At 45.6% G+C, this 17,949-nt stretch overlaps 1 protein-coding gene across 1 annotated transcript in view; it reads right to left on the reverse strand.

Annotated features, from left to right (window-relative positions):
• LOC130112683 (transmembrane protein 132D) overlaps positions 1–17,949 on the reverse strand; it is a 96,212-nt gene that overhangs the window by 21,783 nt on the left and 56,480 nt on the right. Inside the window, exon 3 of the mRNA XM_056280149.1 lies at positions 932–1,069. Within this exon, the coding sequence (XP_056136124.1) occupies positions 932–1,069 (138 nt within the window). The remainder of the gene's footprint in view (positions 1–931; positions 1,070–17,949) is intronic.

The raw sequence follows: 17,949 nt of genomic DNA on the forward strand, positions 1-17,949 counted from the left end.
CAGTTCCCCCTCCCCTCGAACAAGCGCTGACCAGAGGAGGTGCTACTGCAGCGACCAGGACACATACCCACATCTGGCTTCCCACCTGCAGGAGCAGCCAATTGTGTCTGTAGGGATGCCTGACCAAGCTGGAGGTAACACGTCATGCATCTTGTTAATTATTCAGTCCAAGTCTTCATTTTTTTTTATGACCCCCTGTTGCTGTAGTTATGGGGGGGGGGTGGACAAAACGTCCGTGGCCCCAGGGCCTATGCTTAGAGGGACAAGCAAAGCTGGTCGATTCAAAACTGAGTTTTCATATTGGAATTTGCAATTATTCTGCTACTGATTTTAGGGTGAAGTTTTCAACAATCCTCATGTCTATTTATTTCTAGCAGTTTTTGGTGTGGCCCTCTGCTTGCAAAGATTATACACTTGTTAAAATAAGTTACCACAAACGGTTTCAGAAAATCAACTTTCAGGGTTTTAAGCATTCAGTTAAAGAGGAGCTTTAGAAAATCTGTAAAATGAGAAGTGACACATGTAAAGAAAACACAGTAGCATCTCAGAAGGAGCAGCTTTACAAGAGCTTCTCCTGTAAGCCTCCCATGTCCTGCAAGGAGAGACCATGACATAGCCTTCCCAGTAAGCCTCAGTCAGGCTTACACCGTCAGGGCGTTTTGTCTTTTGTCTGACAGCTACCATTACTTATACCAGTGCTACACTTTACTACCCCTCACCCTTACAGCTGGAGGTGCAAAATTCAAATTTAATAATCCTGACATATAAATGCACAAAAAAAACCTTCAGAAATGTCGTTTTGCTATTTCCCCATCTAAACAATGGTTAATTACTTTTATGTAAAAAAAAAAAAATAGTACACATCCAGACCCTGAAAAAAACAGGTCCATCTGCCGTGAGTCAGCATATAATGAGGAAAGTCCAGACTTGCCTTTTTCCAGGTATGGGCCCTTTCCTCTGACAAATCACTGCAATCATCCCTTCTGCACCTATATCCAGGGTGATGTCCCATAGTAAAGAGTTACTGGGCGTCGCCGTCCGAAAGGTCACGCCTTTCTTTACTGTTGCTCTGTGAAAAGTCAAAATGAAAAAGGTCAGGAATGTGGTTAATATGAGATATTCCACATTAATTGCGAATGGAGTCTACTAGGGTGAATGCTTATTATGGCACAAGTGAACTGGTGCATAATGTGTCAACCAAATATAGCCGTGCAATTTTTCTGCTTCTGCCTCCTTGCCCTTTTCAAAATGCTTCTTATTTACAAATGGCCAAAATTTAAATTCCCAGGGTATGGTTCAGTTCCCCGTGGGAGAGATCCAGTGGATTGCACGTGTCTCCGTCTACAATTTCATTTGAGCTTTCTCTTTCTTAATCAAATTCAGGGTCTCGGTTGGCTGTCTATCCAGTCTATCCAAGCAGGCACTGGGTAGAGGGCGGGGAGGCACCCTGGACCACAGGGTTTACGCACACAATAACCAGCACACCATCTAAACCCATAAGTTGGGAATCGTATTTACCCTAATATGCATGTTATGGGATCTTGAGAGGAAACTGCCCTCAACACAACTTCATACAGAGAGGCTACGAGTTAACCCAGGCAGGCACCTGCTGCTGTGAGGCCACAATTACCAAGTCACCAGGTCACCCTCAGTTCAGCTTTAAATAAGCTGTTCTAATGGATTCATGAAAATACTTTTTGGGTTGCTAGGTTGGGTGCCCACGTGGCGAGAGTCTCCACGGACATCCTCTCCAAAACCATGTGATTTGACAAAGATAGCTGAACCGTTGTATGGCAGCCTCACTAACCTGTGCCAAACCTTAACCCTAAACTTGACCAGTACTAAACTTAACCACTGTAGCTGCAGCGAATGTGCTGCAGGGCAAAAATCAACTTTTGCATACGCATTGCCATGTTATTTGGACACCGCTCGGTGAGAATTTGAATCTGCGGTTCTTGCCGTTCACTGTGGTTTCTGAGAGGATGTCTATGGAGACTCTTGTATAAAGACTGCCAACCTTGCAACTCAAAAACTCTTTTTACTAAAGCACTTTAACAGCTTATTATGATTTATAATGCGTTAATAAATGAGTATTCAACCATTGATAAAATAATTTGTAACCACTCGTAAACCCTTTATAAAGTATGCCTTATTGTGAAGTGGTACCAATGCGATGAATGTAAAATGTTATTGAAAAGTTTTAATTTTATTAAAAGCTTTAAATTTTGAGCTTTAGGTATAAATAAACACACTATCTATGATATACAAAAACAGGCTGATTCCACCAGCTTGCAGTACGCTCCCTCAGTCAAGCCCCACCCCGACACGTTTGAAAGTAGCATTCTCAAGGCTTAATGTTTTATTTATTTGTCCCCTCCCCTCCCCACCCTTTCTCTCCCCAGTTGTATCCGGCCAATTACCCCACTCTTTCCAGCCATCCCGGTCGCTGCTCCACCCCCTCTGCCGATCTGGGGAGGGCTGCAGACTACCACATGCCTCCTCTGATACATGTGGAGTTGCCAGCCACTTTTTTCACCTGACAGTGAGGAGTCTCACCAGGGGGACGTGGCGTGTGGGAGGATCATGCTACCCCCCCCCCAAACAGGCGCCCCAACCAACCAGAGGAGGCGCTAGTGCAGCGACCAGGACATACCCACATCCGGCTTCCCACCCGCAGACACGGCCAATTGTGTCTGTAGGGACGCCCGAACAAGCCGGAGGTAACACGGGGATTCGAACCGGCAGTCCCGTGTTGCTAGGCAACGGAATAGACCGCTACGCCACCCGGACGCCCCACAAGGCTTAACGTTAATGAGATGTTCGCCAGTAAAGTACTTGCCATCCAATAAGACCAAGGGAATCAGACATAACACAATGGTCTAGTTCCTTTCCCCCAGAAGATATTTCAAATCCACATGACCAATGTTATGTAACTCAACCAATGTCATGTACTGTCTCGAACTCAAACCTCTGATAAAGCTGCACCCCAAAAACTTAAAAAGGTTCTGTCAGCTGTCATCCAGTGTTTAATACTGGATAACGACGTCATCAGCGTAGTGCTTCTGTGGTCGTGTATACGACAAAGCAACGTTTATCTGTGAATCTCCCAGATAAACACTACAGATGTAAAACAGTGCCGCGTGCATTATGGGTCTCTCAGGGGGTGTAATCTATGAAAAAGGCGGCATCAATCTCACGATGAATACGTCCTCTGTTTGGTTTGGAATGCATGGAGGGAAGGACTTGCAAAGTCAGGCAAAAGGAGACGGAGACATCGCACATTAGATTCGTATACATTTGTGCATACATGCATTGTGTGTGTTTATGTATACATGAATGTGCGCAATAAGTGTGTTTGTGTGCTTGCGTGTTTGTAAGCAAACCCTTGTTTGTGAGGACATCTGCATATTCAGCCCTTCCAAGATGTAATCTGGGAGGGAGGGCTCAAGGGGACACTAATCTTGGTGTTGAAGTTCAGCCACATGGCACTGTTTGACATGACCCAGTACCTTCACTGCAAAATAGAGAGCTCTTTCTCCTTTCCCTTCGTCTCTCTCTCTCTCTCTCTCTCTCTCTCGCTGTCTCAGTATGAAGGGATTTGGCCCATCATGTGGAATGTTTGACACTGTTATATCAGACACGGTTCGAATCCCCTTTGTTACCTCCGGCTTCTGTCGGGCGTCCCTAAAGACACAATTGGCCGTGTCTGCGGGTGGGAAGCCGGATGTGGGTACGTGTCCTGGTTGCTGCACTAGCGCCTCCTCTGGTCGGTCAGGGCGCCTTTTAGGGGGCGAGGGGGAACTGGGGGGAATAGCGTGATGCTCCCACGCACTACATCCCCCTGGCGAAACTCCTCACTGTCAGGTGAAAAGAAGCGGCTGGCGACTCCACATGTATCGGAGGAGGCCCTCCCCGGATCGGCAGCGGGGGTGGGGCAGCGACCAGGATGGTCAATGGTAATTGGCCGCATACAATTGGGGAGAAAAAGGGGGTAACTCCCCCCCCCCCCCAAAAAAAAATCAGACACTCAAAAGGCGAAAGTTCATAATTACAAGAGGTTAGGAATTCATGCAACAGATGGTAGAATGTATTTGCCATATGACACACGGCACACATTGCAGTTCTTTTGTTCACATTTACCACGTAGAGTCACAAAAGTGGGTGCTTTAGTAGAGATTCCTTGTATGTACATTCCTTGTATATATTCCTGAAGATTGTTGTGTTGTTATTCTATGTAAGTACATTGAGAGCCACTAAACCGGAGTCAAATTCCATGTTTGTGCAAACATACATGGCCAGATAGAGATGATTCCCAGTCCAGTTCGGATTCTGAGATAAAGGAGCATGGGGGAAGGCCTGAGCAGCACCCTTTGAGCCATACGTTCATAGTCTTGATGGAGGACATGTCAGCAGGGACCGACAAATCGGTTGTCTACGCGGACAGCTTTTCACCGTCTCCGACCACCGCACCTGCCGCCCTGCCATCTTACAAACAGATTGCAATGGTCGATCCACTAAAGCAGGGATTCCCACAGTGTGGCTCGAGCTTCACCTCTAGGGGGCGCGCGAGAGGAAAAATATAATGGTGGTGTAACGTAGCATGGTGTCCATGTTGTCAGCCGCTGAGCCTATGCATGTGTCATTCTCGTTGTTCTTTACGTGGTGGATCGTGTGTGACTTCTTGCATCCATCCATCCATTATCCGAACCGCTTATCCTGCTCTCAGGGCCGCGGGGATGCTGGAGCCTATCCCAGCAATCATTGGGCGGCAGGCGAGGAGACACCCTGGACAGGCCGCCAGGCCATCACAGGGCACACACACACACACACACATTCACACCTAGGGACAATTCAGTACGGCCGATTCACCTGACCTACATGTCTTTGGACTGTGGGAGGAAACCGGAGTACCCGGAGGAAACCCACGGGGAGAACATGCAAACTCCACACAGAGGACGACCCCCAAGGTTGGACTACCCTGGGGCTCGAACGCAGGACCTTCTTGCTGTGACTGCGCTAACCACTGCACCACCGTGCCGCCCAATAGCCATTCAAACAATGAATAATCTGGATGAATATCTAAGAACCTGGAGCTGACCCCTGTAGTCATATGGAGCCACATATAACCTCTTCTCATACACCTCTCCTCTTTTTTGCCCTTTCTCATCTTTGTTAAAAAGTAGAATTTAGTAGTAAAATACTAAACAAAAGATTTTATTTTATTTCTTTTTTGTTTTTACTTTATTGCAATTTGATTCGAATGACATGTGTTCTAATTTCCATAACCGCCATGTTACGTATGGCTGAAACTCGATGCAATTTTTCTTTGATGCGGCTGACAATATGACAGCATTTTGCCCCCATCTTCTCTCATGATGGGCCTATCTGCCTCTTGAGCCTGTGCGTGTGTCCTTGCCCTCATCGACCCTCTTTGCTCAGTTTATTGAAGATGTGTTGGAGTAGTTTCTGCTTCATTCGAATGTGAGAGCACATTCTTGCGATCTCTTGGAATGTTTTACGTGTGTTGGGATTATTTGTGCATGATTAAACTTGATGCCTTTATTCATTCATTCATTCATTCATTCATCTTCAGCCGCGTTTCCGGGGTCGGGTCGCGGTGGCAGCAAGCTAAGTAGGGCACTCCAGACGTCGCTCTCCCCAGCAACACCCTCCAGCTCCTCCTGGGGGATCCCAAGGCGTTCCCAGGCGAGATTGGACATGTAGTCCCTCCAGTGAGTTCTGGGTCTACCCCGGGGTCTCTTCCCAGTTGGCCGTGCCCGGTGAACCTCCAAGGGGAGGCGCCCAGGAGGCATCCTAATCAGATGCCCGAACCACCTCAACTGGCTCCTTTCAACGCAAAGGAGCAGCAGCTCTACTCCGAGCTCCCTCCAGATGTCCGAGCTCCTCACCCTATCTCTAAGGCTGAGCCAGACACCCTACGGATGCCTTCAATGCAGCTATAAATAGGCTATCTTGCTTTTTTCTTCTTTTTATTTTGAAGTTGTGGGGGGATTGGGGGTGCATCAACCTGGTTGGAATGTAGAAGCGGGTGCATCGCCTAAAAAGTTTGGGAACCGCTGCACAAAAAGTATATTTTTCACACTGAAAATCTACCTTTGGGATGCCTGCTGGCAACTGAATTGTCAGGATCATAAAAAATTGCCAAAAAGGAGACAAAGTTGTTCTTTGTATTCTCTGAACTGGTACAGTGAATGAATGACTTTGCTCTGCACTGCCCAATAGAATAAATAAGATTAGAGAGGAGAGCTAGGGGAACAGTCCATCATCGGCAGTCAGAGGATTCTCCAGCCGATACACAGGGGACAAGCACACACTGCATTAAAGCTGAAATCTGATTTCCCCGATCTCTCCTTCCCACTGGAGGCAGGAACTACAAACAAGGTGTAGCAGCTGTTGTCGCTTGTGTGTCATCAGATCAACAGTAAACAGTTCCCACCTTTGTAAAAACGGTATCCTTGGACCAGCTAACACAGGCAGACTATCCATCATCCAAACCGCTTATCCTGCTCTCAGGGTCACGGGGATGCTGGAGCCTATCCCAGCAGTCATTGGGTGGCAGGCGGGGCGACACCCTGGACAGGCCGCCAGGCCATCACACAGGGCCCACACACACATTCATACCTAGGGGCATAGTAAGGCCGAGTCACCTGACCTACATGTCTTGGGACTGTGGGAGGAAACCGGAGCACCCGGAGGAAACCCACACAGACACGGGGAGAACATGCAAACTCCACACAGAGGACGACCCCCCCCCCCAAAAAAAAGGTTGGATTTACCCAGCTCGAACCCAGGACCTTCTTGCTGTGAGGCGACCGCATTAACCACTTTGCCACCGTGCCGCCCACAGGCAAACTAATGTATTACAAACCATCAAACTGCATGGGGACCCTTCGCCACTGTGTTGTTGATTGTAGAATTGGTAGATTGGCTGTTGTGGTGGCCAGTGATACAGAGAAATTGCAACAAAAAAAAATCAATGACACAAGGATCCTGCCCTTACGTACTACCATACTGTCCAACAGAAGCCACACCGATTTGTCATTATGTTCCCGACTATTTTCCTTCTTGAGTAGGAACTTTTCTGAAGCTGCGCCGGTGTTCGTCCTACCCGGTCAAATAATTCAACAGCGGTATATGGAGAGTGTCTCCAGCCATGGTAAAGACGCCAGTTAGTATTGTGTCCTGACTCCTTGGTCCACAAGGATACACTAACTATTTATTGATTCCAGCTTTAAAGGTGGTAGAGAGGAAGGAGTCCAGCTCATCGATCAGCATGGGGCCCAACAGGCAGAATCGAATATGAGTTGACAGCCCAGTGAGAGGCGGCTGTACCTTGTCAAATCATCTAATGGCAAAAAACTGGATTCACATGAAATACTACGGCGGTATTATTATCGTTTTTTTTTGACAAACACTCTGTTGCTGTTTCGGTATGTATGATTGAGTGCAGACTCTCCATCCCGCTTTGATACTACCATTATAGGATTGCACAATTCGGGAGAATTGTTTTTTTCTCGTTTTCCCCTTTTTTTCTCCCCAGTTGTACTTGGCCAATTACCCCACTCTTCCGAGCCGTCCCGGTCGCTGCTCCACCCCCTCTGCCGATCCGGGGAGGGCTGCAGACTACCGCATGCCTCCTCCGATACATGTGGAGTCCCCAGCCGCTTCTTTTCACCTGACAGTGAGGCGTTTCACCAGGGGGACGTAGCGCGTGGGAGGATCACGCTATTCCCCCCAGCTCCCCCTCCCTCCCGAACAGGCGCCCGGACCGACCAGAGGAGGTGCTAGTGCAGCGACCAGGACACATACCCACATCCGGCTTCCCACCTGCAGACACGGCCAATTGTGTCTGTAGGGACGCCTGACCAAGCCGGAGGTAACACGGGGATTTGAACCAGTGATCCCCGTGTTGGTAGACAACGGAATAGACCGCCACGCTACCCGGACGCCCACAGAGATCTTTTATCTTGTGTTCTTTTCTTCTTTTTTTTCTCCAAATTTGGCAAATGCTAATCATTTCTCATAGTTTTGCTTGAAAAGTTCTTCTGTGTTGAAAAATAAGCGAGGTAGAAAAGTCCCTCTGCGTGTATCGCATTTCATATAGTGAATACAATATTCAGGAAAAAAAATCTTTTCTTTTCTTTTTTTTTTTTCCATTATGCAAACCTATCCCATTACCTGCTATCCCATTCCTGAACAATGCGAGTCCTCAGACCCATAGGATGCTATTCCACTGTGTAGCGATTTGTTTAATTGCGTTCCTCCTTCTGGTGTTTAATTACACTTGCAAGTCTGACTGTCTCCCTGACTTGAAAGTCAATAGACTTGGGAAATATCGGTGTGATGTGACCGTCTCCCGTCTCCGAAGAACAACTTTAATCCAGCGGCGCAATCAATGAGGTGGGCATGATGGCACGCTCCGTGAATTAAGTGATGGAAAAGCCCTGGAGGACTGTTAATCTAGTAATGGCTTCTGAATAACAAGCCCCCTCTTGATAAAACACCTCTGTGCATTGAGCTGAGCCGAGCCGGGTTTAGCAAATAAAAAGTGACAGTAACAAGAAGACTTATCAGGAGCACTCCCCACTAACCCACACATACAGGCACGTGCACACACACCTCAGCTGCCGATTGTAAGGGGGGGGGGGGCCTGTTACTGCCGAAGGGGTGGGGGGGGGTTCCTTACGAATGGTTGAGAGAAGGAACCGGTGTCCGTGGCTTTGGTTAGTAGGCACTGAGGAGACAGTGGGCAGGGGGAGGCACCAGGGCAAGGAAGATAGATGGCTGTGGAGACTGGAGCTGACAGTGTGTGAGAAAAGTAGCTCTCAGGTGCTGCACCTGCCATCCATCTCACTTCTGACCGGGCGAGGCATGAGTGGCACAATGGTCTTGCATTTTACATACACTTCTCTAACTCTCACTCGCTCTCTCACTCGCTCACAGACACATGCGAGCGTACACTCATGCATCCCGCGTGCGGACAGGGACTGACAACATAGACACACACACCCAAATAAGTGAGCAAATACACCCATTAGCTAATATGCACATGTACACAAATACACATGAACCAACACAAGCACACACACACACACACACACACACAGGCACCAGAACATGCACTTACATGCATCCTTGCACCTCAAGGCGGCCACTGAGGAGAAAGGCAGCCCCAAGGCAGACCTGCCTCCTCCCAAGGCAGCCCTTGACCTTCTCCAGTCAATAAGGCTCTTTTCTTGCACCATTTGTTTTCGGTGTGTTGTTCTCTTTAAACTTTAATTTAAAGTTAACAAAGCTGTTACGTGATGCCTAGCAAAGAAAAGGAAGCGATCAAGAAAACACAGGATGATTTATGCCTGACACCATATTGGAGACTGCAAAGTGGGACTAGTTTTAAGGCCTTCGGTCTGTGCTAAGATGGAGTATATAGTTTGTTAAAGCCACAAAACATGTACCAGATCATCACAGGCCATCTAACATGGACCTCCATCATCGGGACAGCTACAGGGTTGCTGCCGACAGTTTGTAATTGCCCCGCTGATAGAATTGGTGTTTCTATCTTGGGCTTTGTGAATGCATCACTGCGGCGCTGCAGGAGAACCCCAGTAAAGTCAGAAATAGATGCAGTTAAGTATGCAAGCAAATGTCCACCATTTAGCCAGGGTGATGACCAGCCGTCAGCAACAAGCTTCTCATACTCACAGAACATTCTAGGCAGCTGGGAGACTTTCATGCCAAAGGTCTTACCAGATGGCCTGGTCCCAAGCACAGCAAATGAATGTAAATTCCTTTTGTCACACATATAGATGACATATAGAAGAATTATTTGGCTCTCTCTTTGGTGACCGTTTTGGGTCTCCAGTTTTGTGTTTTGCAGCGCTTTTGGCCAAATATTTCACCGGATGTTGTCTGGGACACTTGCGGCGGTGGCGTTCTGCTGATGAATTTGCGGCGGACTAGACACTGCAAGAAGGTTCCTGGGTTTGAGCCCCAGGGTAGTCCAACCCTAGGGGTCGTCCTCTGTGTGGAGTTTGCATGTTCTCCCCGTGTCTGCGTGGGTTTCCTCCGGGTGCTCCGGTTTCCCCCCACAGTCCAAAGACATGCAGGTCAGGTGAATTGGCCGTACTAAATTATCCCTAGGTATGAATGGGGGTGTGTGATGGCCTGGCGGTCTGTCCAGGGTGTCTCCCCGCCTGCCGCCCAATGACTGCTGGGATAGGCTCCAGCATCCCTGCGACCCTGAGAGCAGGATAAGCGGTTTGGATAATGGATAGATGGATTTGGCTCCCTGGCATGGGCTCGCTGGTACAATATCCTGTTGATAACAAATCTCATACTGTTCTATTAGAATATTACAGCCTACATAAAATACATCAAACTTTAGAAACTAACATTAGCATCCCACAGCTGGCTCTAAATGGTAGGTAAAAGTGGTTTTATGTTAAGCTTTTACGAGTTCCAGCTATACACTATCCGGCTATTGTAGCATAAATCTAATTGCCCTTCAAATGGATAGTGTAATGATAGTTGCATATTTGCATGACCTTTATCAAGCTATCAATGAAAATGGGAGGTTCGTTCTAGTGAAACAGACAGGTGTGGCCCGACTCTTTCCCAATTGACTTCACATTTGTATGTCCCTTGTTTCCAGCTATAGAAACCCATTAAAAGATTTATCATACTGATGAGAGCGCATCATGCATTGTTTAATGGGACATTTAGACAGTGATAAAGCACACAGACAGCTGTCGAGGACCAGATGCAGAGGTATGCAAATGACCTGACAAGCTGCTGGGGGATGGGTTGGACAGTGTTACGGTTTATGTGGGATAGCACAACAGTAAACATCTCTCAATAAAACATGTGTAGTGTCTCTTTTAATTTTAACAAGGACAAGTTCAAACACCGTAGCATGGTGCAGAGTGACTGCTCTATGGTCTCATACTATCCATCCATCCATCCATCCATTATCCGAACCGCTTATCCTACACTCAGGGTCGCGGGGATGCTGGAGCCTATCCCAGCAGTCATTGGGCAGCAGGCGGGGAGATGCCCTGGACAGGCCGTCAGGGCCCATGCACACGCGTGCATACACACACACACACATTTATACCTAGGGACAATTTAGTACGGCCGATTCATCTGACCTACATGTCTTTGGACTGTGAGAGGAAACCGGAGCCCCCGGAGGAAACTCACGCAGACACGGGGAGAACATGCAAATTCCACACAGAGGACGACCCCCCCCCCCAAGGTTGAACTACCCCGGGGCTCGAACCCAGAACCCTCTTGCTGTGAGGCAACTGCGCTAACCACTGCACCACCATGCCGCGTCTCATACATATGGCTAATAATATCCTTCTTTGGAGCCTGTCGGTACATGTGCATTGGGATCAGGTGCTGGTGGGCTCTGTTAGTACTTGGCATTAATGGCAATGGAAACTGAATTAGCAAGTGTTCACATTCTAGGTTTCAGTCAAGCGAGATGGGCTGTGAGGTGTGAGATGGAGAATGGGAGGTATTTCTACTCTGCTATTTGCATAGACATGGCTAGGTAAACTGTGACAGTATGGAATAGAAGCAACAGTGCTTAAAATGCATCCGTGAAGGGGGAAGGTCCAAAGAAAACATTTATTTTTGCCTTCACTGCTTCTGCAAAAAAAAAAAAAGAAAGAAGCCCTGCACAACAGTAAGACAGGAAAAGAGGAGCATCATACAAACACAGCCCAAAATATCTGAAATAACACCCCTACAGGTGGAAGAGAAAGCAAATCATACAAATGAATGTGTCTGGGATAAAGCCGATGAGGCAGTTTTATCATCTGGTCTTTCTCCCTATTTTTTCTCCCTGTTAAAGGTTTTTTTTTCCGGAAGTTGTCCCTTATCCAACACGAGGGTCTAAGGACAGGATGTTGTGTTGCTGTAAAGCCCCCTGAGGCAAATTTGTAATTTGCAATATTGGGCTATAAAAAAAATAAAAATAAAAATTGACTTGACTTGACTGGTAGACGGCCTCTAAAATTCAAGTTGAACAGCAATCCAACTTGTGTTCTTCCATTACCATTGCACACCTCAGGACCACCCGCTCAATATGTAACTATTCAGGCATCCCCGGTTCGGACTGAGTGACTGCGTAAAGTGAACACAAGTGTGGTTGAATAGGGAATTGACAACGTAAGCCTGTGTTCCTCTGCAGCTGAAGTCCACTGAATCTGAAGCATCAGTGGTTACTCAAGCTTGAAGCAGCTTGCAGGTTAATCAATTTGCCACCACGTATTTGGTTCATATATGCCAGGGTTTCTCAGTCTTTATGTGTTGGTGACCAGAAGATGGTAGCCTCTTGTGCAAGAGGTACTAGATGGAGCGGCATGCTGTGTTAGTTGACTGTGGTTCCCAAAATTCAGATTCATGTTGCTTGAATGATGTAAGAAAACAATTGTGGATCATTCCACATGGCTTCCAATACTGTATGATTATATATTTTTTTCATTTGTGTACAAACATTGAAATCACAGTCATTGATTTAAATTTCATTAGTGTAAATACGTATAACATACACATTAGATAAATGCAATGTAAATGTAAATATGTAAATTATATCACTTCCTGTGCAGCCGTATAGATTTCACAGAAAAGCACAGGATATGCTCAGTAATTGACAAATAGATAAATCTGCAAATTAGGTTTTTTATTTTTATTATATTTATTTCCAACACTAATGACAATTAAAAGGCAATATTTTACTATAAAATTCCCCTAATGTATCCTTAAGGTATGTTTAACATAAACTACCAATAGAGAACTGTCCGTTTGTCAAGTAATTCTCCCAAAGACCACCCAGAAAACGTCCCATGCAGCAACATCAACGTTATCCCCAGCACTCAAGTCACAATTTATCAAATGATATTAATTAATCATTCTTAAAGCTCAGTAAGAAGGAAGTTTTCAATCTCCGGCCCACTCCAGCGTTTTAGCAGACTTGCAGCTTCACACCTGGCTTCAGTCACAGTGCTGCCATTCACAGTTCGGTTTTGTCGACAATTTTAATTTGTTCCGGGAACGCTCTTCTATTTTTAAACGTGATGAACTCCATCCAAATTGAGCGTGCTCACAAATGCTTGCTGCAAACGCGTTTCATTCCGTTGTCTCCAACTACTGTGTAGGCGCTATCGACAACATTCAGCACCCGCACACAGGTACGGACAGTTCTGTCACTAATTGACATCTGCAGGGGCCTGGGTGATTTCAATTTTGATTCTGCAGTAAACTACACCTGTTCAAGTGTGCTTGGCCTACCCAGTTTTAGACATGTTGAAACTGTTATTATGACCTACAGACTTGCACCTCACCATGACTCCTCCCAACTTAGGGAGTTTTTTAAAGCACCCACTTTTTATATACCTGTTTTATGTAATAGCAGGTTTCATGCTTCCTGTGCTTTTATTGGCCATGTTTCTAATAATCGTGTTTCAAATGGTCCTTACAAAAACGTTGTAGTCCATGCATATCATAGAAACACATCTAACTTAATTATTTTAAATCCAACCTCCTGCTTTTGGCAACTCTGTTAACGTTGGTCTGCTCAATATAAAGTCCCTCCCCAACACATCTTTTATTTGCCAGGATCTTATCATCTCTAACAAAATTGACTTTTTCATGGTATCCGAATGTTGGTGACTTTTTCAACCATCCCAGGTTATCTGGTAAAGGGTAGGACTTGGAGTTGTTTATAATGACAACTTCAATTGTGCACTCACTTCCTTGGCTGACTTTTCATCTTTTGAGTCATTGTGTTTCACTATTAGAGGGAATCTTAAAACTCTGTGCATTTTAATCTATAGATCCCCTTAATCTGTGTCTGGCTTTCTTGCTCTCAGTTCTCTGAACTCCTTTCTATTGTAATGCCAAACTCTGATAGAGTTCTGATTCTGGGAGATTTTAACATGCACGTCTGCTGTCCTGATAAGTCTTTAGCCAGAGAGTTTTTGAACATTGTTGGGCCTTTTAATTTAAGTAGAATTGTTACAGGGCCTACTCACAACAAGGGCCACAACCTTGATCTTGTCCTTTCATATGGTCTTTCAATAGACAATATGCTCTGTAAAGATGTCAGTGTCTCCAACCACCAATGCATAATGTTCCCATCTGTGGTCCAAAATTATCTTTCCAATAATAAGCCAAACCCTGTATGCTCTCGCATTTTTAACAAGTCCTCTGCGGCAAAATTCACTGATGCTCTACTGTCTTCATCAGTTGACATTGGCTCTAATCAAGATGTTGATACAGTCCTAAATAATTTCAATAATACTTGTGCTCAGATCCTGGAACAAATTGCACCATTTAAGCAGAGAAAACCCTCTAATGTTTTCCTGCCATGGACAAGAGACAGCATACGTGCCCTAAAGAGGGACTGTCATGGGGGAGAGCAGAAATGGAAAGCCTCTAAACTAACAGTACACCTTAACATTTTAAAATATTCTCTGAGAAATTTTAATACAGGGGTTAAAAATTCCAGAGCATGGTATTTTTCCGACCTTATTGAAAAGAGCTGACACAACTCTAGGGTTTTGTTCAGTGTAATTAACGGTGCCACAGAGGCTCCTCTGAGTGTCAGTATGGTCTCCTCCCCTGAGAAATGCGAAGAATTTTTAACCTTCGTCAACAAAGTCTCCAGCATCAGAATGCACATTCCCCCTCCTTCACAGGATACAACGATTTCTTTTAAAACCGCTGCCTTCTTTGACTCCTTTGAAACATCTATTGACACTCTCATGGGGGTGATTAATAAAATGAACCGCTCCTCTTGTGCTCTCGACATCCTGCCTGTGAGATTTCTGAAAGAAGTAGTATATGGATCGCTCCATAATCCACATGTCACTATTGACTGATAGAAATGTACTCTCCTCTGAGAATTGTGCTGGATTATTGATGTTAAATAGAAAAATACATGTCTGAGTGAGCAAAGTCCAATGACATACAGTAGAGCTATTTCAAATGGAGTCTTACCTGACAGAGTGGATTTTCTTTTATTTTTGATTTTGATTTCGAGATACTTTATTAATTCCTGTGGGGAAATTATGCTCTGCATTTAACCCATCCTAGCTGTGTAGCTAGGACAGTGGTCAGCCGCCGTGCAGCACCCGGGGACCAACTCCAGTTCGTCTTGCCATGCCTCGGTCAGGGGCACAGACAGGAGTACTAACCCTAACATGCATGTCTTTTTTCATGGTGGGGGAAACTGGAGCACCCGGAGAAAACCCACCGCAGGCACGGGGAGAACACGCAAACTCCACACAGAGGACGACCTGGGATGACCCCCCAAGGTTGGACAACCCCGGGGTTTGAACCCAGGACCCCCTTGCTGTGAGGCGACAGCTTTAATCACTGTGTCACCGTGCCGCCCTTTATTATTATTATGATTATTATTATATATTATGATTATTATTGATATTATTACTGTGATGGCCTGGCGGCCTGTCCAGGGTGTCTCTCCGCAGCCGCCGCCCAATGACTGCTGTAATAGGCTCCAGCATCTGCGCAACCCTGAGAACAGGATAAGCGGTTTAGATAATGGATGGATGGACTATTGACTAGTTCTGTCCCTGCTTATTTTAAGAATGCAATTGTTCAACCCCTTATGGGAAAGAAAAAAAACCCCTTTAGCCTGCTGGATAATTTCAGACCAATTTCCAAACTGCTCTTGCTTTCCATGGTTCTCAACAAAAGTTGTTGCTGAACAATCGATTTCTTTTTTAAACAGAAGTGAACTCTTTGAGACATTTCAGTCAGGATTTTGTGCAACCCACTGTATATAGAGACTGCACTCCTTAAAGTGATGATCTGCTGGATGCCACTGATGCCGGAAAAGCTGTTAGATGTAAGTGCTGCATTTGAAACTGTTGATCATTTTGTTTAATTGGAACATCGCAAACACTGGGTTGGCATCTCTGGTTCAGTTTTAAAATGGTTTTACTCATACTTGTAAGATAGATATTTTCTAAGGTAGCCACTGGAAAGTCATGGTTATCCTCTGTAAAGATGACCTGTAGGGTTCCCCAGGGGTCTCTCCTTGGACCACTCTTGTTTTCTCTACATGTTACCCCTGGGGCATGTCATTTGCAGGCATAATGTGCGCTTCCATTTCTATGCAGATGACACTCAATTGTAACTCTGTTTGATTTCAACGAAATTGATACACTTCATGACTGCATGCATGACCTCAAATGCTGGATGGGCCAGCATGTCCATCCATCCATCCATCCGTTATCTGAACCACTTATCCTGCTCTCAGGGTCGCGGGGATGCTGGAGCCTATTCCAGCAGTCATTGGGCGGCAGGCAGGGAGACACCCTGGACAGGCTGCTAGGCCCCCCACACACACCACACACCACACACACACATTCATACATGTCTTTGGACTGTGGGAGGAAACCGGAGCTCCCGGAGCAAACCCACACAGACACGGGGAGAACATACAAACTCCACACAGAGGACGACCCGGGATGACCCACCAAGGTTGGACTACCCCGGGGCTTGAACCCAGGACCTTCTGGCTGTGAGGCGACCGCGCTAACCACTGTGCCACCGGGCCAGAATGTCCAGCAGCTAAATACTGATAAGACTGAGGTACTTCCCATTGGCCCTGACACAGTTTATGCTAATACTTCAAAACATCTGGGCTCTCTGTCTCAAAACATAGCCCAAAACTGCAAAATTTTGGTGTCAACTTTGATAACCACCTCAGTTTGAACAAGCATGTTAACTCAGTTGTCCAGGCATGTTTTTTTGCAGCTCAGGTGACTCTCCTAGATCAGTTCAATTTCATCCAGTAGAAATTTAGAGACTTTTATAGTATATGCTTTTTTTTTTACTTGTTTGGACTATTATAACTCCTTCTACACATCTCTGAGTCAACAGAGTCTACATAAATTACAACTTGTCCAAAATGCAGCAGCCAGACTCCTCACCAAAACCAAAAAATGAGAGCATATTACTCCTATTTTAGCTTCTCTCCTTCGGCTCCCGGTAAATTTAAGAATTAATTTAAAGATATTATTGTTAACTTTTAAGGCCCACTTTGGACTCGCACCCAAGTACATTTCAGATTTTTTACTACCATCATTCAAATCATTTTTATGCTGGCGACACTCAGTTATACATGCCACTAAAAAACCACAGGTCCCTGTGCCCTAGCAAATCTCACAACTTGCCTCTCTAACATTAAATCCTGGATGTCCGAAATTTTTCTTAAATTTAACGATAGTAAGTCTGAGGTCATATTGTTCGGTCCCCCGAATTCCATCAGCCCTTTCAGTATTAATCTTGGTGGTCTGTAAGGTAGTCTTAAGCAGGCTGCTATGAATTTTGGGGTAATATTCAACGCTAACCTCAGGAAGGGCATCCACCGTAAAATTTTGCCAAATCATTATGCAGACTGACAAGACCACCATCGGTGCTGTGCTCTCACAGGGTACCAATGGAAACTACCAAATCCGCTGTGGCGACCCCTGGGAAACAGGGAACAAGCCAAAAGAAGAAGAAGAAAATTCAACGCTAACCTCAGTTTTGATAATCAAATTAAACATGTTGTTCAGTCATGCTTTCCCCAGAAAATTGGGTCATTTTTATTAATTGCCAATCTGCAAAAAGTTGTATATGCTTTTATCTATTCTCATCTTGATTATTGCGACCCACTTTACTCGGTTATCAGCAAGGGCTCCCTCCACTGTCTGCAGTTGGTACAAAATGCTGCTGCTCGGCTCATTGCCGGGACAAAAAAGCATGACCATATCCCTCCTGTGCTTGCCTCCCTACACTGGCTTCCTGTTATATTTTGGATTGATTTTAAATTTGCATTGCTCCCTTTTAAGGGCTTAAAGGTCTTGCTCCTACTTACATTTCCAATTTATTGACCTGGTATATGCCCTC

This window comes from Lampris incognitus, chromosome 1, assembly GCF_029633865.1.
Source record: "Lampris incognitus isolate fLamInc1 chromosome 1, fLamInc1.hap2, whole genome shotgun sequence".
Lineage (NCBI taxonomy): Eukaryota > Metazoa > Chordata > Actinopteri > Lampriformes > Lampridae > Lampris > Lampris incognitus.